Source organism: Sinocyclocheilus anshuiensis, unplaced genomic scaffold (assembly GCF_001515605.1).
Source record: "Sinocyclocheilus anshuiensis isolate Anshui unplaced genomic scaffold, SAMN03320099.WGS_v1.1 scaffold470, whole genome shotgun sequence".
Classification (NCBI taxonomy): Eukaryota; Metazoa; Chordata; class Actinopteri; order Cypriniformes; family Cyprinidae; genus Sinocyclocheilus; species Sinocyclocheilus anshuiensis.
In genome coordinates this window covers 334,708-359,536 of record NW_015542341.1, presented here as the reverse complement: position 1 = coordinate 359,536, position 24,829 = coordinate 334,708, and the positions used below count along the sequence as shown (strand labels likewise).

The following is a 24,829-nucleotide window of genomic DNA, read 5'->3' as shown; positions in this document are numbered from 1 at the left end:
AGAAAGCTTGCGGAATGTTAGCCAAAGTTTCTTGTAAATGTTCCTTGTTATCTGGGTATGTGTTTTCATTTATCAAAAAGCAGAATGGTCAATGGCATAGAAGTACAATCGTACACTAGGCTGCCTTATTTATAGCAGCATTTTATATTATATTTCAGCATCGGGGTCTCTGTCATCACCTCATCACCTACTGACCATAACAACAAAAAAAAAAAAAAATCTGAACAAATTCTAAGAAGGCCTAGCATGGTTATAATCTTAACAACAACAACAACAACAACAACAACAATAATAATTTTATTCGTGTAGCTGTCGCTTTTATCCACAGTGACTTGCATATGAGAATAGTAATACAATGTTTTAGAAAGAAATGTTTTAGTTACTCAATCGTGCACTAGAAAATTAAATGCGAAAAAGACTACAAAACCCAAACTGCTTCCGCACGCACGCACGTATTAACGCACTTCCGGTTGGGCTCGCAAGTGCTTGTGGGCAGTGAGATTTTTTGAATAGGGAAGATGGCAGCCGCGGCAGTGGTGGAGTTTCAGAGAGCTCAGTCTCTCATCAGCACAGACAGAAACGCTTCTATTGACATTTTACATTCAATAGGTAAAACTGTTTTCAAATCATTCGGTAGAACTTTACTTTTCACTCAGCATAGCTACTTTAGTGCTTCAGTATTAGTAGGACTCGGGAGCCATGAGCCGGTGCTGACTCACTGTACTGTGTGTGCGCGCGTCTCAAAACCTAGTAAGCTGCCTCCGTAGGCAGCATTTTTGGACCTTAGGGCCGCGTTCGAAAGTTCGAAGCTGGTTTTGCGTCTTATGCGTGTTCGAACATTTGAATCGAACGTTCGGACGCACCTCCGATTCTCTAAAAACTGTCTAGGTAGGCAGCTCACTACGTTTTGAGACACAACTTGTGTGTATGGATAGTTAGCCTGCAATATTAGCCACTCTTCCAGGCCAAGGCGCATTTTATATAGTTAGGAATTATTTTAATTTTGTATTAATTATAGCTCAACTGATGACATTTTACTTTGTGATTGGACTATGTTGACAATCTTAACTTGATTGACGTGTTTCATACCAACCTTAAAGTAAGCTTTGACATTTCTGTTGTTGCTGTCGTGACATTGGCTAAGATTTCTTTCTTTCTCTATTTGGCTGCTGAAATCATAATTATTTTTTATTAAATAAATGGGCTTGCTACTTGGGGCATAACACGCAGTCTTAGATTAAATAGTTTGGTAGAGTTAAAGCTGGTGTTTTTTGACTAATTAAAACTTGTGCCGATTATTTGCCATCTTCTGTTTAATTTTTGTCGTCTCCAATACCATGTCAGCCTGATTCATTTTTCTTCGTTTTCCTATGAGTAACATAATGACAAGTTGGTTTCAAATTAGATTAAACAAGATAATTATGCATAGGACTTGGTCATTATTATGTTAAGTTATTCTTAAAGGTGAAGTGTATTTTTTTTCTTAGAATTTTAAGTATTTCACCCAGTTTAATACGCAGAGACGGGTATAAGCAAGCAATTGGTAGGTTGATTTTCCCGAAAAGCCTAAACACTGTATCGTTATCAAAACATTACTGTTATTTTGAGCACCCTGAAAAGCCCAACACGGCAACAATGGCTGAGCCAATGGCAGTAGTTTGGGGGCGGGATTATGTGTTGTTCTTCCAATGGCTGATGGGGGGAGTGTTTAGGGAAAGTTGAGTGTTCTGTTGAAAGTCATTATAAGAGTCGGCAGAAATGACAGACTTTATTTATAAAGGTATTTCATTAATTCAGGCATTCATTAATTATCTTTTAATAAATATTCAAATCGTTTACACTCATGAGATTAACTTTTATAAATAGTTTTTTTTTTTGTCTTGTTTCATGGATGTGCTTCTTACAAATGTGTTTAAAGTTTACGTCAGTTATACAAACGGTCATTTACCTAAGACATTTGATGTATTTATGTAATTAAAATGTTTGTATTATTTTAATAATTTTATTTAATATTTAATAATTTTAATTCTAACATCAGCATATATTATATTAAATGATAAAATATAATATCTGGCATTTTCAGTGAGACGAGATGTCCAGGATGATGATGAAGAGGCTGTTCGCGTCAAGGAGCAGAGCATCCTGGAGTTGGGCACTCTCCTGGCTAAGACGGGACAAGCTGCAGGTTGGAATCAACGTTCTGGGGAGGGATGCTGTTCCTGCTATAGAAATGTTTTACTTTGTTGTGACACATCATCATTATCGTTGCATGTTACTTTAGAGCTTGGTGGCCTGCTGAAATTTGTAAGGCCTTTCCTGATATCCATAAGCAAGGCAAAGGCAGCACGGTTGGTGCGCTCGCTCCTGGATCTATTTCTGGACATGGAGGCTGCAACGGGCCAAGAGGTAGAGCTGTGCCTGGAATGCATCGAATGGGCAAAAGCTGAGAAAAGAACCTTCCTCAGACAAGCCCTAGAGGTAAACAAAATTTGCATAAACAACTTTAATTAATTCAGCCAGTAATTAATCATGGGCCAGTAATGAATATAAAATGTAAAATATAAATCTAATATAAAATGGGTAGTTCCAACGCTAAGATTGGAGTGGATGCTTTGATGAATAAAAAGTTTAAAAGAACATTTATTTGAATTTGAAGTAATAATATTGCTATCATGACATTTAAAAAAATATAAATAATATAAACAACTAAATTAATTAATGAAATTAAAGGGTTAGTTCTCCCAAAATTGAAAATTCTGTCATTAATTACTCACCCTCATGTCCTTTCAAACCCATAAGACCTTCATTCATCTTCGGAACACAAATTAAGATATTTTTGATGGAATCTGAGAGCTGTCTGACCCTGCATAGACAGCAACGCAACTGAAATGTTCCCAAGTCCAGAAACGTAGCAAGGAGATCTGTAAAATAATCCATGTGACATCAGTGGTTCAACCGTAATTTTACGAAGCTACGAGAATACTTTTTGTGCAGAAAAAAATAAAACGTTATATAACAATTCGTCTCCTCCGCATCACCCTGTAGCGCCATTTTGGAGAGTATCCGTTGGACGTAAACAGCGTATGCTGTTCTGTGTCAGCTGCGTCATGCCGGATCTGTTTCCTACGTTGTTGGGATTTGATCTGAACGAAAACAGCGTATCCGTGTGACGCAACATTTCAGTTGTATTGCTGTCTATGCAGGGTCAGACAGCTCTCAGATACCATCAAAAATATCTTAATTTGTGTTCCGAAGATGAACAAAGGTCTTACGGGTTTGAAACGACATGAGGGTGAGTAATTAATGACAGAATTTTCATTTTTGGGTGAACTATCCCTTTAACTAGCAGTAGACAACAATACAATTTATCATTATTCCTTCTCTTTTTTTCATCAGGCTCGACTCATTTCACTCTACTTTGACACAATGAGATATCAGGAAGCCCTTCAGCTGGGTAAGAATAATGTAGAAAAATAAATGTGTGTGTGTGTATATATATATATATATAGTGGGATAAACATCTGAGCCAAATAAGAAATTCTGAAATCCATGTTTATTCAATCAATGTTCATTTTTTTTTTTTTTTGACTTTTTGCTCAGGATATGATTTGCAATAAACTGACATTTTAATTAGAAAATTGCAAAATATAAGCATCCTCACTAGTACTACTGATGTGCTTGAAACTTTAAGATTATTTAAGATTATAATCTCTGTTCTTTCTCTTTAGGTTCCCAGTTGCTACAGGAGCTGAAGAAGCTGGCTGATAAAGCTCTGCTGGTGGAGGTTCAGCTGCTGGAGAGTAAAACCTACCACGCTCTCAGCAACCTTCCCAAAGCCAGGGCTGCCCTCACCTCGGCCAGGACCACCGCCAATGCCATTTACTGTCCCCCAAAGCTCCAGGCAGCTCTTGATATGCAGTCAGGCAAGTCTCACTTCTCAGTTTAATGATCTGCAACTGCATTTAAGATTGGAAGTGTGTTTCTTATTGGTATGTGACCTTTTCACCCTTTTACTCCAGGTATCATCCATGCAGCTGGGGAAAAAGATTGGAAAACTGCCTACTCTTACTTCTTTGAGGCTTTTGAGGGCTACGACTCCATCGACAGCCCCAGGGCAGTCACTGCACTGAAATACATGCTTCTCTGCAAGATCATGCTCAGCTTGTAAGTGAGATAACCACTTGCAGTTGATCCCTATTTGTGTGTGGGAGGATAATACAACAGTCATTGTGTTAGCTGTTATGTAACACTGCCTTAACTAAGTAATATTTAAGCTCTCATTTCTTCAGTGCAATGTGTCTCCATAAATCATCGCCTACACTTAATGACATCTGTAGCTAAAGTCCAAAAAAAAGTGTAGCATGTATTAAAATCACAGATTATACACTACTGTTCAAAAGTTTGGGGTTGGTAAATTTTTTATTTTTTTTGAAAGAAGTCTCTTATGCTCTTCAAAGCTGTGTTTATTTGATTAAATATACAGTAAAAAACAGTAATATTGTGAAATATTATTTCAATTAAAAAAATGGTTTTCTTTGTTAGTATATTTTTAATTTAAAGTTATTTATTCCCGTGATGGCAAATCTAAAATTTCAGCAGTCATTACTCCAGTCTTCAGTGTTACATGATCCATTCTAATATGCTGATTTGGTGCTTAAGAAACATTTATTCTTATCAGTGTTGAAAACAGTTGCTGCCTAATATTTTTGTGGAAACAGTAATACATTTTTTTCAGCATTGTTCAATGAATATAACTTTCGAAAGAACTTTTGAAAATAGAAATTATTTGTAACATTATAAATGTCTTTATTGTCACTTTTGATCAATACGATGCATCCCTAGTGAATAAAAGTATTAATTTCTTTTCTTCCAGGCCAGAGGAGGTACAGGCCTTGATCAGTGGCAAACTGGCTCTGCGATATGCAGGGCGACAGGTAAGCTCATTAAAATTCCAGTGTCTTTTTATAGATGAAATTACCGCTTACAAACAAATGCTCTGCATCGACACTTCATGGTTCTTCGTGTGCCATGCTTTTATGTTTGCTTTTAACAACCTGCTATGCATTTGACTTTTTTTTTTTCTGAGCAAGTGCTCATTTATAGTTGTGCCCTGTAATCTTTTCTCCAAAAGACCGATGCACTGAGATGTATAGCACAAGCCAGCAAGAACAGATCATTAGCAGATTTTGAAAAGGTGAGATTTTGACTGTATGTAATATATTTGTAACTGAATTCTTTGATGTCATGCTCAGCTTTCTGCTTGCTCTTTCACACATGAAGGCCCTGACAGAGTACACTAAAGAGCTGAGGGATGACCCCATCATCAACACACATTTGGCCAAGCTTTATGACAATTTGCTGGAACAGAACCTCATTCGGGTCATTGAGCCTTTTTCCAGAGTACAGGTAGTGTGTGCATAGATATTTTCATCCTAAAGTGTGTAATTTATTTTTGTTTTTTTGTGAATGTATTTTTTTTGAAGACACTTAATTTACAAAGAACCAAAGCCTAAAACCTTTTTATGCCCTTTCCCCCCCCCTCTTTTCTCTATTTTCAAGATAACACACATAGCAGGTCTCATCAAACTCTCAAAGGTACGAACTGTTCTCTTCTGTTCAAAAGCTTTTGACTCTCATTCAGAGTTTCCACTTATTATACACTCACAGTGCACAGTACTACCAAAAAACAAAACAAAACAAAAAAAAAACCTTCGTTCATCTTTGGAACACTGGAGCTTTCTGACCCTGCATAGACAGCAAGAGAACTACCACGTTCGAGGCCCAGAAATGTAGTAAGGACATTGTTAAAATAGTCCATGTGACAACAGTGGTTCATCTGTCATTTTATGAAGCTACGAGAATTATTTTGTGCACAAAGAAAACAAAAATAACGACTTGATTCAACAATTTCTTCTCTTCTGGCTCAGTCTTTGACGCACGTTTTTGAGAGTATCACGATGCATGCATGTGGTGCGGCTGTCGCAGGAGCCGGCGTTCTGACGTAGAATGTTCATTGTATATTCTGGTTCGAATTAAGTAAGGCTGGGCAAAAAATTTCAAGTCATCCTCTCTGTCGAAATCTTCAGACATGTTTGCTTGCAAACATTTTTATTTTATTATTTGTGTTCTCATTGCACACAAAAATATTCTTGTAGCTTCATAAAATTAAGGTTGAATCACTGATGTCACATGTACTATTTTAATTATGTCCTTACTACGTTTCTGGGCCTTGAACGTGGTAGTTGCATTGCTGTGTATGCAGGGTCAGAAAACTTGGATTTCATCAAAAATATCTTAATTTGTGTTCCGGAGATGAACAAAGGTCTTAAGGGTTTGGAACGGCATGAAGGTGAGTAATTAATGAAAGAATTTTAATTATTGGGTGAACTATCCCTTTAAGGTAATATTTTCTTACTTGAAACAGAGTAGAGGCTTAGACATGGAAACAGTATTATTGGATGGTCGATATGCAGGGCCGGACTGGTACGCAATTTCATTATAGAAATTATTACCTTTATTTAGCAAGGATGCTTTAAATTGATCAAAAGTGATGATAAAAACATTTATAATGTTACAAAAGATTTATATTTCAGATAAATGCTGTTCTTCTGAACTTTATTCATCAAATAAACCTGAAAAAGAATCTAATCTGTTTTCAACAATAATAATAATAATAATGTTTTTTGAGCAGCAAATCAGCATATTAGAATGATTTCTGAAGGATCATGTGACACTGAAGACTGGAGTAATGATGCTGAAAATTCAGCTTTGATCACAGGAATAAATTAAATTTTAATAAAAATATTTCATAATATTACTGTCACAATATTACTATTAATATCACAAAATACTGTTTTTGCTTTATTTTGGATCAAATAAATGAGGGCTTGGTGAGCAGAAGAGACTTCTTTAAAATACATTAAAAATCTTACTGATCAAAACCTTTTGACTGGTAGTGTATTAAAACACAATTTCTAAAGTGCCTAAATGTCAAAATTAGTACAATATATTTGTTGAAAAAGTCTAATACACTATTGAATTATTAGGCTGTGAGCCTGTTACTCATATTATTTTTGTGTTGCTGTCTCAAGCTCCCTGTACAATAAATCCTTGTGAATATCTGTCTCTGCTAAATGTTTTTAATGAAACTTTACAATCGATATTGATGTCCTTTAGCACAGTATTCTGAATGATGATAATAATGGGGTGCTACTGATAGCCTAACAGACACTAGCAGTTTAATACTCAACTAGGTTAATAAAGACAAAACTATGTAGCGTATTTACAGATGAAACTGACCTGCACTTGAAGCCCTGAACAGGTCAGTGATGTTGCTACATTTCACTGCTTCTTCTGGCTGCTTTCTCTCTTTCATAGAGTCCCGTGCATCGGTTCTGTTCGGAACTGTTTGACAGAAGCACGGAACACAACGTGAGCTGATTCGTATAGTGCAGCACTGCCAGTCAAGACTAACCGATTTATGATTTATTATCGATTTATTATCGAATGAAAATCGGAAATGATCACCTTGGTACATTGAGAAGGCATAAATATAAAATATTAAGAATAATATATTTATAAAAAATAAAAATAAAAAACAGGGCAGCGGGTCAAATTAGCCGTCAGGCCACCGGGAATTCTCCCGATGGCCAGCCCGTGCCTTTCGATATGTCATGACTTGACTTAAGTGAATAGTTTATAGCTGTAATGTTTTAAAAACTGATATTAGCTTTAATCATAATGACACAGCCCTCAATGTCACCACAAAAAAACAACAAAATGATAAGCTATGATCGTGGTTCCCAAACTGGGGGTGCGGCAAGGCTTGAGGGATAGTATACAGTCAGCAGATTATTTTGCAAAAGAAACCTCTGCAGGGCGATAAAGACTACACTGCGTAATTTTCCCGCTTATCATGCGGGAACGCAATTAATTGAACGCAAAATATTAATTTGACATTTTAATTACCTTAATATGACTCGCAGTACCCGCTTGAGCGCTCATTTATCATTTGTAGCAGTTGTGGTTGTATCAATAACAGACCACTAGATGGCGCAATCGAAGATTCAGAGTTGTAAATATTGAAAATATTTTTCTCTACAAAAGGGGGGCCCAGGGGCGGACTGGCCATCTGGACATTCTGGAGAAGTCCAGAACGGCCGTCGGCCTGCTGGTTCATCATCAAAGAAAAAGTGTCAGTTTAAGTGACGTTGACGGCCGACAAAAGGGGGTGCTAATGCAATTTATTTTTGCTTATAAGAAACTGAAACTGACGCGAAGAAGAGTGGGCTCGTGATGGCAAGCAAAAAAAACGTGAAGATAAAGGCAGTTGGGAGGAGCTAAAAGAAAAAAAAACGAACAGTTACATCAGGTTACCTTTGCTCGCCTCTCTCACTATAGAGCATGTGGCCTATAGCACTATAGTAAAGTCCCAGGACACCCCTAGTCCGAGCGTCACTGCTATTTATTACTCTGCATTGTCTGACATAAATATTCCATTCATTCATAAAGAGACCGCAGCGATTCTAAAACGGGTTACATTTGAGAGCTATTGAGTTAGAAAATAGAGTAAAAGAAGTAGCCTCTGAGGTGATTAGTCTGATTAACATGACGCACACAGAGACACACATATGAATAATCAAATTGAAGAAATCTGTTGTTGCAGGTTTCTAGACTCTAGGTTTGTTTATCATTGTCATATACATTTTGCATTCTGCTCTTTTTATAAAGATTTCAAGTATTTTAGTTCATACAATAATGCATTTATTTCAGTCCCCTGCTGAAAAAAACAAAACAAAAAAAACAATAGAAACCATCACATAATTTGTAATGGTTTTACTGGTTATAATTAAAAATTGTATAGTTTTTAATGGAAATTGTAATCATGCCTATTGGTTTCTACTGGTAATTGGTCGCCTTCTATTGGTGGCTTTTGTTAAAACCACTAAATCCTAATGAAATATGTCCCAAAACACACTACAGAAAACCCTTATTTAATGGTTTTAATGTTTAAAAGTTGATTGTTTGTAATGGTAATATACACACAACCTTTGAGCATGGCATTGATAACCATGTCACCACAGCACTGATTTCATTCCCTCATTTTAAAGAGGACATATGATGCTATTTTAAATGGTCATTATTTTGTTTATTGGGTGTACTAGAATAGGTTAATGTGCATTTTCACATACTGTATGTTATTGCAGCACCTCTATTCCCAGTCTGAAATGTTCTAATTGAGTTCTGGTTTTTACAAAGCTGCTCCTTGCCAAAAAGACCAAAGTGTCCTGATTGGACAGCTGACCCAGTGCATTGTGACTGGCCAAACATATCAAGCGTGTATGACGCCCCTTACCACAATCAGCTTCTGAAGCTTCTAAAGCAGCTGCAAACACAAACTGTTAATAATGGTGTTGGTTTTACCATATCATTTCGAGCCCAAGTCAAATTCAGAAAATGCAGATCGACTTGAGCAAAACGTTTTTTTTTTTTTTTCTTGAGTAAAAAGATTTTATTTTGTAAAGCCTCGCCCTCTGTCTTTGCATATGCCTTTGAGTGGGCATTATCATAACATATAAGTAGAAGTTTGCGGAAGTAATATCTAGACTTCAGTTTTTCATTATAGGAAGGTCTAGAGTGGTGTTCTCTGTTAGATAGAATAAATCCAATATGTGGGAGACTTTGTAACCTTGCAGACCTTATACGTGCACTAATAGATACATTACACACGAAAGGAAAAGTAAAACATTAAAAAGCATCATATGCCCTCTTTAAGAGATTATAACTATTTTCATAATTAGTAATGAACTATGTCCCCTAATAATTTCCTGCCTCTCTACAGTATGTTACACAATCAAATGAAAGTGGCAAAATCCCAAAAATATCTTGAATTCATGATCTGATGGATTTCTACTATTGCAGGCATTCTAGCAGGGTCACCATGGGTTTTGTGATGTTATTTGCCATAAATGCGATAGGATTGCTGTAATATTGTGAGATAGTAACGGCTGTTTGTACTTGTGGTGGGCCTATTTGGGAGAAAATCCAAGGCCGTTTTTTACTCCCAGCCCGTCCCTGGGGGGGCCCGGCAGAAAAAGTTTGGGAACCACTGAGCTATGAAATGAACAATGACTTTATTACCATGTGTACATGATCACTAAAATGGACATCTCTTTCCTTTATTTGTTGTGGCCCACAGGGTGATGTTGAGAGGAAACTGTCACAAATGATCCTGGACAAAAAGTTTCATGGTTTGTCATGGTTTTTCTTTTCTTTTTTTTAAATGATAAAATATTATTTAAAATATAATAATAAATTCAGCTGCAAACACAAACTGTTAATAATGGTGTTGGTTTTACCATATCATTTCGAGCCCAAGTCAAATTCAGAAAATGCAGATCGACTTGAGCAAAACGTTTTTTTTTTTTTTTCTTGAGTAAAAAGATTTTATTTTGTAAAGCCTCGCCCTCTGTCTTTGCATATGCCTTTGAGTGGGCATTATCATAACATATAAGTAGAAGTTTGCGGAAGTAATATCTAGACTTCAGTTTTTCATTATAGGAAGGTCTAGAGTGGTGTTCTCTGTTAGATAGAATAAATCCAATATGTGGGAGACTTTGTAACCTTGCAGACCTTATACGTGCACTAATAGATACATTACACACGAAAGGAAAAGTAAAACATTAAAAAGCATCATATGCCCTCTTTAAGAGATTATAACTATTTTCATAATTAGTAATGAACTATGTCCCCTAATAATTTCCTGCCTCTCTACAGTATGTTACACAATCAAATGAAAGTGGCAAAATCCCAAAAATATCTTGAATTCATGATCTGATGGATTTCTACTATTGCAGGCATTCTTGACCAAGGTGAAGGAGTGCTCATCATATTCGAAGAGCCCCCTGTGGACAAGACTTACGAGGCAGCTCTAGAAACCATACAGAACATGAGCAAAGTTGTGGATTCACTGTACAACAAGGCTAAGAAGTTAACATAGGTGAGGCACTTAATAAAATAAAATGCACACACAAATTATTTTGCTCTCTAAATATCCATGTTTGTTATGAAATCTGGTTAAATGTTTATCTGTAATTCATGTATCTGCCTGATTTTTGAAGCGCGTCTTCATGTTTCTCTCCTGCAGAATAAACATCAGAAGCTGCTGCTGTGTGAAATGGTTGTATGCGTGTGAGTTTGCCCGTGTGTCTGTGTGTATGGCCAACATGTGGAACTTTTTTTCTCACAGCAAAAAGGGACAACATTGAGCAAGATCTACTTGTTCCCCAGTTGAGAGTTTTTAATGTTTCTTTTCTTTCAAATGGACAATTTCATCTTTCTGATACTCTGATTTTTTTTGTTCTTCTCTGTATCTCTCAACGGCCAACACAGGCCATCAGGGAATGTTGTACAACTACAACAAAATCCTAAAATGTCATATAGAAATGTATAGCTCTTCTGCATTTAAAGTTTTTTAATCACAGCAACTTTGTGATACAGACTCTTGGGTTTCGGTTATCTGCGGTTCATCGGTTGTTTCCAGTAGTGCACATCTTTTTCCCCTTTTCCTCATTTTATGGATGCACATTCTAAATGATTGTTGTAGTTGAGAGATTCAAAGGAACAGGCTCTGTAATAAGCACAGTTGCCAATCATATTACCACACACACACACACACACACTAGAAAATGATTTTCTAAGTTCATATGATCAAGAGTATTGTTTGCCTTTTACTTTTGCAGTATACCGTCTTTACAGTTTTGTATTTACAGTGTACTGTTTGCCAAGTAGGGTGGTTATATTAAACAGCCCAGTCCTACAAAGGTTTTAGTCCTCTTTGATTAAAATAACATTTTCCCCAACACACATTTATGTCTGCACTGAAATTTATTCTTTCATTCGTTTGTTTGTTCGTTGATTTTTTTCTGATCTTTTCAGATCCGTATCTCAATGCAAACTCCATTTCTAGTTTGCCAGCAATAGACCATTGTATAAGTTAAATACCCTCAATACTGTTATTTTTAAATTCAATGTTTTGTAATTTTTTTGAAATCTCATTGTTTTCCTGTAAATGTATACGTTCACACAGCCTTTGCAAAAATTATTATTCATTTATTCTGTTGAGTGTGCAATTATAAATATTCAACAACAAAAAAGTAATTTCTTGTGGGAGAATGATGTTTTTAAATGACTTTGAAGTCCAATGTTGATTTGAGAGCTTCCTGCATGTGATTGTGATTGATTTGTAGTGGTGATCTAGCATTGATCATTGACATTGAGAATTTACTGAGACATTAAACACTTTGGAAAGTAATGTTTATTTTATTTTATTTTTGATTTATTTTTTGTGCCTAACATTGAAAAGTGGTCCACAAAAGTCCTCTATCCAAAGCGTAGGTTCTCAATGATTGAAATCTTGGTATAAGCAGATTTCAGTTCAAGGAAAATGACTTCATTTTTGTATGAGTTGGCCTGTTCACTTATTAAAGTGTTTTGATTACATTTATTGGTTTTGAGGGAAATTATCCTTATCCCTTGTTTGTACATGAGTATAATCAGGGCAATTTCCTTAATGTGGAAGCAAGTGTGTTTTTCTTGTGATGAGAAGTATTTGGGCATTTTCGCAACAAATACATTAGGATTGAATGCTAAATCACAGGGACATTATTTCATGAGAACCAAAACCAATATATTGTTTGCTGTGGTTAAAACAATATTAACTTTGTGTAGAAAAAGAGTAACCTCATTATTTATTTGAAGTTCTGATCTTATCCACTGAAATACCTTTTCAGAATAACTGACTCTTTAAGATCAGACTAGCTCAGATTAGTATATAAAATATGTAAATGCTTAAAGCTGGAATTCCACTTTTCAAAGAGTTAATGTATTAGTTTGTTTCTCTAGTTATAAATATAATTATGACAGCAGAGGGCAGACAGAGGTGATGGGACTAAAAATAATGACAATGAATAATTATAATAAAACAACAACAATTGAACAACCTAACTATCCTTGAGTGGATAAGACTGCTTCTCTTCTATTCCATATTACAATTTATTTTAATGAGCTTCTATAATAATTTCATAATTTGAACAGACTGACTGGGTTTAGTACTCTCAGCAGTTCAAATGATGAGATTAATTTAGATTTCAACAGAATAAATAAAAACTGCAATAAAAACATGCAAACTGCATGAATAAATATGGATGGTAAACCTTTATTTTGAAATAAACCTTCAGGTACATGAAACCCACATATACTCCTGAAATAATTTTTTAAAATTTATCTTTGAAATCCTTGGAATATATTCAGTAATTCAGATCAACTATATGAACAATTCTACGAATAACCGTTACACAATACATCCAGTAGCATCCAGAAATGACATTTGAAATATTGTTCCGAATAAATATGCGAGACTTTTATTTTGACACTCTAAATGTCCAGCGTTTGACTCGACGTTCTTGCGGACGCTTTCACACTGGCCTTGTATATGGCAGTTCAGTAGACAAACACTGAATGAAACGAAACCATACACGTGTCATGCTGATGCACGCAGACAGATACATTTAATAAACATGACTGTACAACGACGAGGAATCAGTAAAACCCCTGAAAGTAGCGCCATTGAAAAGAAAATTAAGAGGTAATGTTTTTCAATTTCTGAAACTTCATGAGCCCATATTGACTTTGCATTGCTGCTGCTTCAGATCCTTGTTTACATGCATAATACTCCCTACATGATGTCAGAATAAATGTATATTTCACTTTTTCGTTTCGTTGTGCAATCTGGCAGTCAAATGAATGGATGAAAGCAATGCACACCTGACAGTCCATCGCACCTGTGTTCTGTATTCCTATGGTGTGTGTTCATTCAGGGGAAATGCGCAGAGACAGGCCTCTTCTTGGAGAGGTAAGGTGATCACGCTGTTGCTGCTGACAGGAGTCACTGGATTAGTGAGCTGGATGTATTTCACATGGGCTGATGACTTTACACACACATTGGTTTCAAGAGGCGAGATCCTCACTCAGCCTAGAGTGTTCACAGTTGAGTGCTCTGAAGACTACAAGAAGTACAAGTTCTTTCCAGGTATGCAGGGGGTTATTCATCCATTCATTGAACTCCACTCACTCAGTGTACAGCATGTATTGCAATATTTATAGGAAACTACACTATTGCATTTGTTTTTTTTATAAATTTAATAGGGAAAATTGCATGTTGATTTAAACTGATAGAAAGTGACATTCCAACCATGTTTTTGTGGTATTTGCATATTGAACTGTAATTGGTCTTTTTTGATCAAACTCTATATTTTATTACAATTCTTTTGCTACCTTGCAAATATATGTATGGTTTTTAAAAGTGGCATTTAAAATGCATTCACTTGTTATGCATTGTTGCTTGTTACTTTTATAGATAAAATATATGAAATAATATTTATAATATGTGATAAAATATATAAATAAAGAGGGGAAAAAGTTAAATCCCTTTTCCTCTTGTTTTCATATTTATATAGATTGAATGTATAATACCTGTACATTTACAATAATTTATTTGTGATATTTGCATGTTGAACTGTAATTGATGTTTTTTTCTTATTATCAATTCAATATGCAGATTATTATCAATTTCTTTCTTAAGCTGTATTTTATTACAATTATTTTGACATCTTGCAAGTATTTGATAGTTTTTAACAGTGGCATTAAAATAGCATTTACTTGTATTGCTTGTTAATTTTATTGAAAAATATAAAAAATAATATTTAATAATACATGTATTATATTATAAAATATAAATTAAGAGGGAAAAAGTTTAAGCGTTATAATTAAACTGTCATTTACCTTTTTTTTTTTCCCCTGCTTGGGAACAGTTATTGCCAAAACTTTGTGAAAATATTTTACTTGGTATTGATGTAAGCTACATTCTCTTTTAAAATGGGTAATTTATTAGATTGATTAATCAATCAGTTACCTGGTTTGCTATGTTTATAAAACATTACATATCAAATTTTTCTTAACCAAAAAAAAAAAAAAGTTGTACTCTACTAATTTTCGTTGTGCATATCGGACAGACATTACGACAGACATAAATATGCTTTGGGAAAAAGAATGGAAAGAGGGAAATATATTGTCCTGAAGCTAACTGTAGCTGTTTGTGGTCTTTTGAAATGGATTCTAGCAAGTGGCATATGAATCTGTGCCAGAATGCTGTATACTGTGGAATTTGATTGGATGTACAGCCTTGTTGTCAATTGAACACCCCACTGTGAATATTGCCTGACTGACAGCACCTCCTCTCTGAGAGGATTCTGGAACAGAGTCATTATGCAGTACATTTTGCAGGGCAAGCTCCCTCGCTGAATGTGTCATTGAATATGCAGTTTGAAGAGAGAATTTGGCAGGGGCATAGAGCCAGTTACTTTAATCACTGTCATATCAATATAAAAGGCTAATGCATTCTGTCCTCAGGTTGCACCCCATCAAAATGCGGCAGAGCTATTACAGACAGTGTTGTGACTTTGGAGGAGGCAAAGAAGCTTAGAAGGTACACATGCACACTGACAAACATCTTGATAAATGTATATGTAGGGGCGTTTCCACCGAGAAGGCAAGGAACGCAGTGTCTCCTCAAAAAATTGGATGAGAAAAAAAGTTGTAGTACAAAAATAAAACAACACCAATATTACAAAATATAACATTAAAAAGTGTATAAATCACTAGTTTTCCTAAAGAATTATTGTCCAAGAGCGACACAGGCAGGTAAAGTTACAGCGGGAGTCCACGTCTCTCTCGCCTCCCCAGAGCCCAATGAGTTTTAACAGACCCTCTAAAGCATGCGGTGAGTTCGGTGGGGGGTAATTAAGAATGAATGGGGGAAAGTACAAAGACTTTTATGCTCATGAAGGCTGCATTTATTTGATCAAAATACTGTAAAAACAGTAATATTGTGAAATTTAAAATAACTGAATGTGCTTTATTCCTGCGTTGACAGTAGAATTTTCAGCAGCATTACTCCAGTCTTCAGTGTCACCTTTAGTAATAATTCTGATATGCTGATTTGGTGCTCAAATATCATTTCTGAATACTACACTGTTAAAAAAAATCTGTTGCAAATATGACATTATTGGAGTATGGTTTACAAGAATATACTATTTTCATGTTTATTTCAATGTGTTACTTGCTATTTTTGTAGCTAATTGTGAATTGTATTAGCAGTTTGTGAGTGAAAATTGTTGAATTTTTTCTTTCAATGTAGCATTGTTGAAAACAGCTGCTTAATGTTTTTTTTTTGTGGAAATGGTGATACTTCTGAAAATTATTTTATTTTGTTTTATTTTTTTCTCAAGATTCTTTGAGTAGAAATATCTAAATAACAGCATTTATTTGAAATAGAAGTCTTTTGTAACATTATAAATGTCTTTAATGTCAACATTGCAATATAATGCTTTCTTGCATAATAAAAGTATTATTATTATTTTAATTAATACTTTAGTATACATGCATAAATACATGTGTTCTCTTATTTTACAGGTTAGCTGAGCGGGGCTTATCACTTGCTGGCTCAGATGGTGGTGTGAGTAAACACTTTTCAGTTCAAATGCTTGCATCTTTGTTTCAAAATAATGACACGAGTCTGTCATGGAAGCAGTTGCTTAAGAACACAAGAGGGCAGTACACACTATGGTTTTGACTTGAGCTGGAATTCAAGAACAAACTTCTTTTCCATTATGTGTCTAGATGGCACCATATTGTTTGGTAAGATTGAGTTTCCACAGGAAAGCAAAAGCACTCTCATTAAGAGTGCATTTGAGAAAATTCACATATGATGTGTTGTAAATTCTGGAAGCAACTGTTATGTGTTTGATGGGAACAACTTGTGACATTCTCAGTGGTTATTGAAATTGCATTTTGCATTAGTAACAGATTAAGTTAGCTCACCAGTTCATCACTTTGCTGCTTAATGGGAAAATACTGGAAAAGAGCATTGTCAAAAAGTACATGTGGTGCTGAGACCTAAACCATATTGTAAAATAAAACTAACCAGATACTATTTAGACTGAATCTAAGGTCCAGTATTGCTTAAAATGTTACAACCACTGTTAATAACATCTTCATTTGAGATAGTTAAGCAGCTAGCGTTTCCTTCACTAATTTGTGGCTTGGAGTGACCTTGAACTTGTTGAAACCTGTAAAAAAGAAAAGTGAAATTCATAAAATAATTTTCTGTTTTAATATATTATAAAATGTAATCTATTGCTGTGATGTGCAAAGCTGAATTTTCAGCTGCAGTTATTTAAGTCTTCAGTGTCACATGATCCTTCAGAAATCATTCTAATATGCTGATTTGGTGCTCAAGAAACTTTTCTTATCAATATTGAAAACAGTTATGCTGCTTTATTTTTGTGGAAACCATGGTAGTTCAGGATGCTTTTGTGAACAGAACGTTCAAAAGAACAACATTTATTTGAAATAGAAATGTTTTGCCCAATTATTAATGTCTTTACTGTCACTTTTTTAATTAATTTAATGCATTCTTGCAGAATAAAAGTATTGATTTCTTTTTTAAAAATGTGCACTTTTCGGACTTTTCACCCAAATTGTTATGCTGATAATGCTGTTTGTTATTATACATTTCATGTTACCTTACAATAATGCATGTTTGAAGCATGTTTGCTTGTGGTGACTTTTAGACCCCTCTTATAAAAAGACTGTAGATTACTTTTTATGATGTGTTCACTTTATTTTGACTGCACTGGATTACATAGAGAATATCTAAGGTGATACCTGTATAATGTTACATAAAATAAATTTTTTAAGGTAGAAACCTAGTCTTGAGATCTTACCAGGCAAAGAGGCCTTTTATAGAGTGTGACCAGTGAACTAAAAGAGAGTTTTTAAGAGGAGATCAGCCTCATCATAATGATTTATGAAGTGTGTGGTGACAGAGAGCAGGGAATACCAGGACTGAGAGGAGTTCTTCTGTTGACCTTATGATGAAGCACGAATAACAGCCTCAAGTCCTCAGTGGTTGTCTTTGGAGTTTATTCAAACCAGAGATACTAGGGAAAGCATTGCTTTTTTGACAGATATTGACAGTTTCCTCTTTGAAAGTGTCTTTATTCCTTTTTGTTGTGTACAGGCCTCCATCCTGGACCTTCACTCTGGGGCGTTGTCGATGGGAAAGCAGTTTGTAAATATCTATAGGTGAGTATGCTGTCATCTCCAAGTTGTCTCCAATTGAACTTCAGCTACAGCTTGATCTATTCGAATCACAGCTCTATCAGACTTCTCAAGGTGCATTTCATCTGCACATCAAAGTACACCCTTGGGCCTGAGGAGCAGAACAGAAATCAATGGCGGCAATGATGGAATGACTTTCTAGCTTTCTAGATCATGTCTTCTTTTACACATGGAGTTTTTCCTCATGCCTTTATATGGGGTTTACACTTCGGTGCCCACACACAGGCTGGTACTCTGCTGGCAGTTAACGTGTACAGCTGGCATGTGTTGGCACGCTTGCGGTGACACTTTGGTCTTCTCTGTGTGTGAATCTATTGCTGCTTGTATTTTGATGTGGCAGCAGCATTTCAGTTTTTAAATGGCTGCCATCCTACAAATGTTTAAGGTGGTGTGTTTTTGTATTGGTTTTTATTTCCATCAGGACCACTATCGTCAAAGATGATTGACAATTAGCATACAGTTTGGATTGGCGGTATGGTTCTGTTCTGGGCAAGAACTCCCTGCGCCTCCATGCAGCCTAGCATGGATGAGAGCAGGGAGAGCAGCAATAACCCCCCAGGGTAAACAGAACAGAACTAACATAAATGTATTGCAGATAATGTTAAAGTTCAATCATTTTATGTACACATTTTAGAATTAGTCTGATTCAAGGAGAATCAGAAGGCTGAATCCCGACTGACAGAGGAGCAGTTGGGGATGGAGGAGGGTAATTAGCTATTGAGCAATGCGAAAACTGCTGATAATACTGAGGGACCTTATATATGAATGCTTAGATAGGTGTCGTATTCCCATAGGTAGATGGGGATCAGCTGAAGGTCAGCTGATGCAAGCTTGACTAACGTGACCTGCCAGAACTAACGCTACGCTTGATTTATCTCAAATGAATCCATCTGTTTTTTGTTTTTTTATCCCCAGATATTTTAAGAATGAGTTAAGGGATGTTTTTACAGAAGATGATTTTGAATTGTACAGGTGAGTGATGTGGAAATGTTTGAAGTAACTAAAAATCTGTTAATTCCAAATCATTCAGTTCTCAAATATTGGATGAGTCCAACGTTAGTATTTTATTTTATTTTATTTCAGTTTAGTTTATTAATTAAGTTTAATTTTATTTTAGTTTATTCATTAAGTTTAGTTTAATCATTAAGGTGTTTTAATTTTAAATCGTTGCTTCTGGTCAAAATATGAGTCCTCTATCCACAATAACGGTTCCTCCAGTAAAAAAAAGTCCATCTCAAAAGTTCCTGTTCTCCTCTCACATTAAAATCCACCAACATAATTGTGCAGGACTGTTTTGGATTGTTTTTGCTTCTAACCAGTGCTTGATCTGTGCATATTTCTCTCCTGATTCAGACAAGATGACTTTTCCACTGGCGAAACTAATATTAGGGATAGAGGACAAACGCACAGGTTTTTGCTTCACATGACGTTAATTGATAGACATGTGGATTATTATTTTGTTTATAGTAAATATTTTTAATTATGGGTGAACTATTCCTTTAATATTTGTAGTGGTGGTGCTTTATTTTTATAATCTCTTTAGCTGTGCCACTATAGTTATACACATTCAGACCGTACTTGGATTGTACTTTTTTTTTTTTTGCGTTTTACACCATGAGCATTGCATTTTTAAGATGATGTGTCAAGTTAAAAATAGTTCTACTGTTTTGAACACAAGAATCCTAATTATCCAGGGCTTCCTTAATGATTGGTCAGCTGGTCCTTGAGGCAGCCCACCAACTAGTTGGTCTAATCTGTGGTTTTATGATACCTATTATGGATATAGATGAATAAAAGTAGGAAATGTCTACTATATAAAGAAATTGTATGTGCTCTGTTTTAAACCAGGGATGTCCGTAGCCGAATTCAAAAGGTAATAGCTGAGACTTTTGGTCTGGACTCCAAACAGATGTACCTCACCAAGCCCACCTTCTTCTCTCGCATCAACAGCACCGCTGCCAAAACCACTCATGACGAGTACTGGCACCCACATATCGATAAGGTAACACGCACATCCAAGAACACTTTAGTGTCTAGCTTTTAACTCATATCCCAGGAATGTTCAAGAACTCCTAATGTTTACTCTATGACCAGTGTTCTGAAACATCAATCACATTGGTTCCCTCAGAAGATTTACCAAAAATATCTCCATGCACATGGGCCCAGATATTTTGAACTAGCTTTAATAGGCCATATTATTGCAAAGTTGACATTTATAAATAAATAATGTTTCACATCAAATTAGTTCAGTGACTTGAAATAAAGCAGAAATGTAAATACTTGTCTAGGGAAGCAAATCTTTAAAACAAACGCAAAGGGATTTGGATATGAATAATGGAACTAGATTAATATTATATTCGTGATGTAACCACACATCAGCTAATTATTACAGATATGAAAGTAATTGGCACTCAACCTCAATAACTGGTGTATGGGAGATCCCCACAGCCCAGTGCTGCACAGCTTCATGAACCAGTCACAGTATGTAATACTTGAATTTGATTTTAAGGTGACAAATATACTTGGTATGTACACTGACTTTTATTGCTGCACAGATGCGGCTTAAATGTATTTATACAGGAATCATAATCACAGGAAACAATGAATCACACGCTTGAATGTGATATGTTGATATATATTGATTTACGCAGATGAATGCTGATTTATGTGACGTTTTATGCTGACTATTTACAGATCTTCTTTATGCACCAAGAGCTTGTAACACTCCAAAGAGAAAGGAAAAATTGAAATAGCATCATATGACCCCTTTAATGCTGCTGTTTTTACTACAAAATATTATAATAATATTTTATAACAAAATATTTTATAAATACAAAATAATAACACAAAATATTTCGGCACCAAATTGGCAAAATAAAAATAATTATTTAAAAGACAGTTATTTAACATAACTGTCTGTCTTAATCAAATACAAATATTCATGCATAACGAGCCCCAGGAGGGGTCAAGACTCGCGGTACGCCACTGGCCCATATGGTTTAAGCATATTTGACCTATTCTCTGAATTTCTCATGCATTAGAGATGGAAATGCTCAGCAATGTTTGCATCCAAAACAATGATGTTTCATACAGCACAGTTAGGCCCTGAAGTCTTTATTTGACAAAGCCTAAAAAACATGATTTATTTTTGAAACAAAACGTAATGTTCCTTCTTTACTTTTGAGCTGTTGAAATAAGGTCTTGAGGGGATCTATTATCAGTTCAAGTTCATTTATGTCCGGTCTTAGAAATGCAGCTTTGATCTCTGAGTAGGTTGTGCATTTATGAATGTGGCCATCAGGGTGATTTAATCAAAGTGATCATTTCACTTTGCAGGCAAGGTTTACATGCTTGGCTGTAACGCATCAGAGGAATCAACTGCTTACATTGAATATAAATTGCTTTTGTGTTTTGGATTTCTTCATGTTGCATGAGAGGCAAAAAGATAAACAGATTATCCTAAGGTCATTGTAGCTTGTAGCTGCACCTATTGGTTTGTTTTTGAAATGTTTTCTGCCATTTGCTTATACAGTTTTATAATTCACTTGAATCAGTGATAATGTGCTGTGCTGGTAGGGTTTGTCCATTTGGGATGCGAGGTGATATTTTGGCATTGGTAGAGTAATAAAAACAAATAAGCGTCTCGATTGCTCAATGTACTCCCTCTGGGTAGGTGTGTGGAATATTCCTCATTAATCCGTCTCTGAAAAACCACTGGAAATAACGGGTGGCCGTCTGAACACTGCCAGTCTTAAATTCTAGATTTGATTAAAGTAGTTAAAAGTGTGATCTGACATGCTGAGCGGTGACGCCTATGTGGTTTGGGATCACTAAAGAGATTCCCCTCATAAAGCAGAGCAGATTTTAAAGTCCCAGGGACGCTGTTAAATTCTACCACTGTTTTTCGTTAAGCCAGGAAATTTTAGGCTTTACTTGAGTGTTTTTTTTCTTCTACATTACAAAAATTGCAGCAATTCTAAATAAATTGGTGAATAATGAAACTGTCAATCAATTAGAGATTACCTTGATGTGTTAACTCATAATCAGTTTGTTCACCCTGTCCCCCTCAAGTACAAAATTTAAATTCCACTAACTAAGATGAATTATTCAAACCTCCTAATTAGTGCTTTAGGCTCATGCCGAGATTTACTTGAGGTTTTAAGGAAAAGAAATGTTCGTGTTTTTTAAAATGAGCATTTTTTTTTTTTTTTTAAAGGAGACTTATGGATCCTTTGACTACACGTCTTTGCTCTACTTGTCTGATTATGGGTTGGAGTTTGGTGGCGGACGGTTTGTCTTCATGGATCCCAGTAGCAACAGGACGGTGGAGCCACGTGCTGGTAAATACTGTACAAACAATATCACACACATCATCTGGGTTTGTAAAAAAGCATGAAAGTACTGCAATGTGTTCAAGCACGATAAGGTTTTAATTAGGGCTGTCAGTTGAAAATGAAATCAAATTGATGGTGTGATTAATTAAATGATATGCCGATTAATCAAATCAATCAGCATAGTAAAGTATAGTAAAATGCAGATTATTGGCAAGATTAAATTCTTTAAATCTTAAGTCTTTTTAAAATAATTATTTGTACTTATTAACAGGTTGAATATAGACTGGCGATTGATGGCATCTTTTTATGGTTTTACAAAGAAAAAGTATATTTCAAATAATTGCTGCTCTTTAGAACTTTCTATTAATCAGAATGGATATTTTAAATATTTGAATTAAAATAGAAAACAGATGCTTTAAATTGTAGTAATTTTTCACAATATTACTGTGTTTTTTGATTTAAAAAAAATATGTACGAAAATGCTTAAAGCTAAAACCTTTCTTGTTGGTTTTACACCTAATGCCCACTGGAATTTTTAATTAATTTCTGTGCTCCCGAGTATTTAAATTACTTCTTGCAAGACATGGTGTGATGTTTACTTAAATTAAGATCAGTCATGCTCTGCCTGGTAACTGTGCCTAATGCGCATAATAATGTGCAAAATAGAATGAATGATTGATTGTTTTGTGTAACGTGTGTAAAGTTTCCGTTCTTTGAATTCTGTTGGGAGGGAAAACTGCATTTTAAAGTAGCAAGAAGTGTACCTCCTGTAGGAAGGCACAAGGGAAAGGTACTAAAACCAGTTAATCTGTAATGAAGATACATTGCAGGTAGTGTGTATAAACTTTATGAGGTTATTAATTGGCACCACTGAGCTTCTTTCGCACACCGGTGTCATTTTAAAGGATCATGTATGTGGCTCAGTGGTTGCATTGAGGTGCGAAAGCATTAATTGTAACTTTTTCATTTGTATATAACCATGCAGTACAGTGCTTCCCACAGGTTTGAAATATACTTGTGGTGGTAGCCAGGTGGAAAATCCTCCTATTACCCACGGTTTGCCTAGAACATTCTATATTTATTCAGTGCTTCCCACAGGTTTGAAATATACTTGCGGTGGTAGCCGGGTGGGAAAATCCTCCTATTACCCATGGCACAAAAATGGTCTACATTTGACAAATAACAAATAATGTGTGATTTTTAACAATATTTTAATTTATTGAAATTCATTTTAATTACATAGCCTACTATTACATTTAATTACATACTAATATTATTTATTATAATATGCATTGTAAATTATGCAAAATTACAGCATTTAAATGGTAGAGTTCTCCTTACTTTGTCATATAGTGTCTCTCTCAGTGAATGGCACACAGATTGTACTGATACTAGACTAGTAGAGAGAGAAAATATGCATTCTTACAACCGTCTAAAATAGTGGTCTTCACTATTTTTTTCATGGGAGCCGCACTGATAGGGCAAAGTCAATCGGAGAGCCACTTTTACCGCAAAGTATAAAAAATTGCATCCAGTCATAAATAGCATGTCTTTTTATCAATCTGTTATCCCTGATATGCAATGCAATGCAATACAAAAGGGAGTATCATTCTTTATCATTTACCAGTCAAATTTGAATTGAATTTGAAAAATTTTTTTTATACTAGCCCATCATGTATCTAACCATCCAAGTGCACATTCGGCGTTAAGAGCTGTTAAGATTAAAACTGGCAAGTCCGATGGACGTAGGACAAAGCAAGTGTAAATATCTTTTCTAGTCTATATTTCCATCTTCTAATGCCGCTGTTTTAGTTTTTTTTTAAAAATTTTTTATATAAATTATTTGTAATAGAGCAGACACTGTCTGACCGTTTTATGTTTTTCCATCCCCAAAATATAAGACGACTTAAAATGATCATTAAGACGTTTGTTTTACCATTTCATGTATTGAAGACTTTTTAAGACATTAAATTTAAGAAAACTCACCCGGAGGGATTTTGCTTTATTCGCACACGTGCTCCTTAAATACATTTTACAGTTCGCGCACATCTATTTTTATTTGCGACTGAAGCGCCCGCACTGTCGAGCCCCGTGTCTGTGAAATATCCCCCACGTCTCTGCAGCGCACGTGGGAACGTCAGCGGGAGTAAACAGTTCTCGCGCACACAGAACGAGCAGATACGAAACGTGTAGGGCAAGGGGAGATTTTCCACTAATCAAACACGGATGGTTTCATTATTTTGGGCGGATAAAAA

At 35.4% G+C, this 24,829-nt stretch overlaps 2 protein-coding genes across 2 annotated transcripts in view; both read left to right on the top strand.

The window, feature by feature from the left end:
* Positions 1–458: 458 nt before the first annotated feature.
* Positions 459–12,313, top strand: psmd11b (proteasome 26S subunit, non-ATPase 11b). Its single transcript, XM_016489711.1, has 14 exons — positions 459–469; positions 501–609; positions 2,084–2,185; positions 2,282–2,478; positions 3,397–3,454; positions 3,729–3,923; positions 4,020–4,164; positions 4,874–4,934; positions 5,132–5,194; positions 5,281–5,406; positions 5,560–5,595; positions 10,199–10,250; positions 10,857–10,999; positions 11,147–12,313. Exons 2-13 carry the CDS (start codon positions 519–521, stop codon positions 10,997–10,999), a joined length of 1,269 nt encoding a protein of 422 aa, XP_016345197.1. The 5' UTR covers positions 459–469; positions 501–518; the 3' UTR covers positions 11,147–12,313.
* A 1,140-nt stretch (positions 12,314–13,453) lies between these two features.
* The window catches only part of LOC107691211 (2-oxoglutarate and iron-dependent oxygenase domain-containing protein 3-like), a 22,213-nt gene continuing 10,837 nt past the window's right edge, over positions 13,454–24,829 (top strand). Inside the window, exons 1-8 of the mRNA XM_016489710.1 lie at positions 13,454–13,645; positions 13,878–14,089; positions 15,469–15,544; positions 16,531–16,573; positions 18,140–18,204; positions 19,156–19,212; positions 20,089–20,242; positions 22,457–22,580. Of these exons, the coding sequence (XP_016345196.1) occupies positions 13,578–13,645; positions 13,878–14,089; positions 15,469–15,544; positions 16,531–16,573; positions 18,140–18,204; positions 19,156–19,212; positions 20,089–20,242; positions 22,457–22,580 (799 nt within the window). The 5' untranslated portion in view covers positions 13,454–13,577. The remainder of the gene's footprint in view (positions 13,646–13,877; positions 14,090–15,468; positions 15,545–16,530; positions 16,574–18,139; positions 18,205–19,155; positions 19,213–20,088; positions 20,243–22,456; positions 22,581–24,829) is intronic.

Excerpts from the sequence above, each read along its gene's own strand:
- psmd11b (XM_016489711.1), top strand. The coding sequence starts at position 519 with ATGGCAGCCGCGGCAGTGGTGGAGTTTCAGAGAGCTCAGTCTCTCATC. Across the intron at positions 4,165-4,873 it reads TGCAAGATCATGCTCAGCTT|GCCAGAGGAGGTACAGGCCT; the intron begins GTAAGTGAGATA and ends CTTTTCTTCCAG. Across the intron at positions 5,596-10,198 it reads GTCTCATCAAACTCTCAAAG|GGTGATGTTGAGAGGAAACT; the intron begins GTACGAACTGTT and ends TGTGGCCCACAG.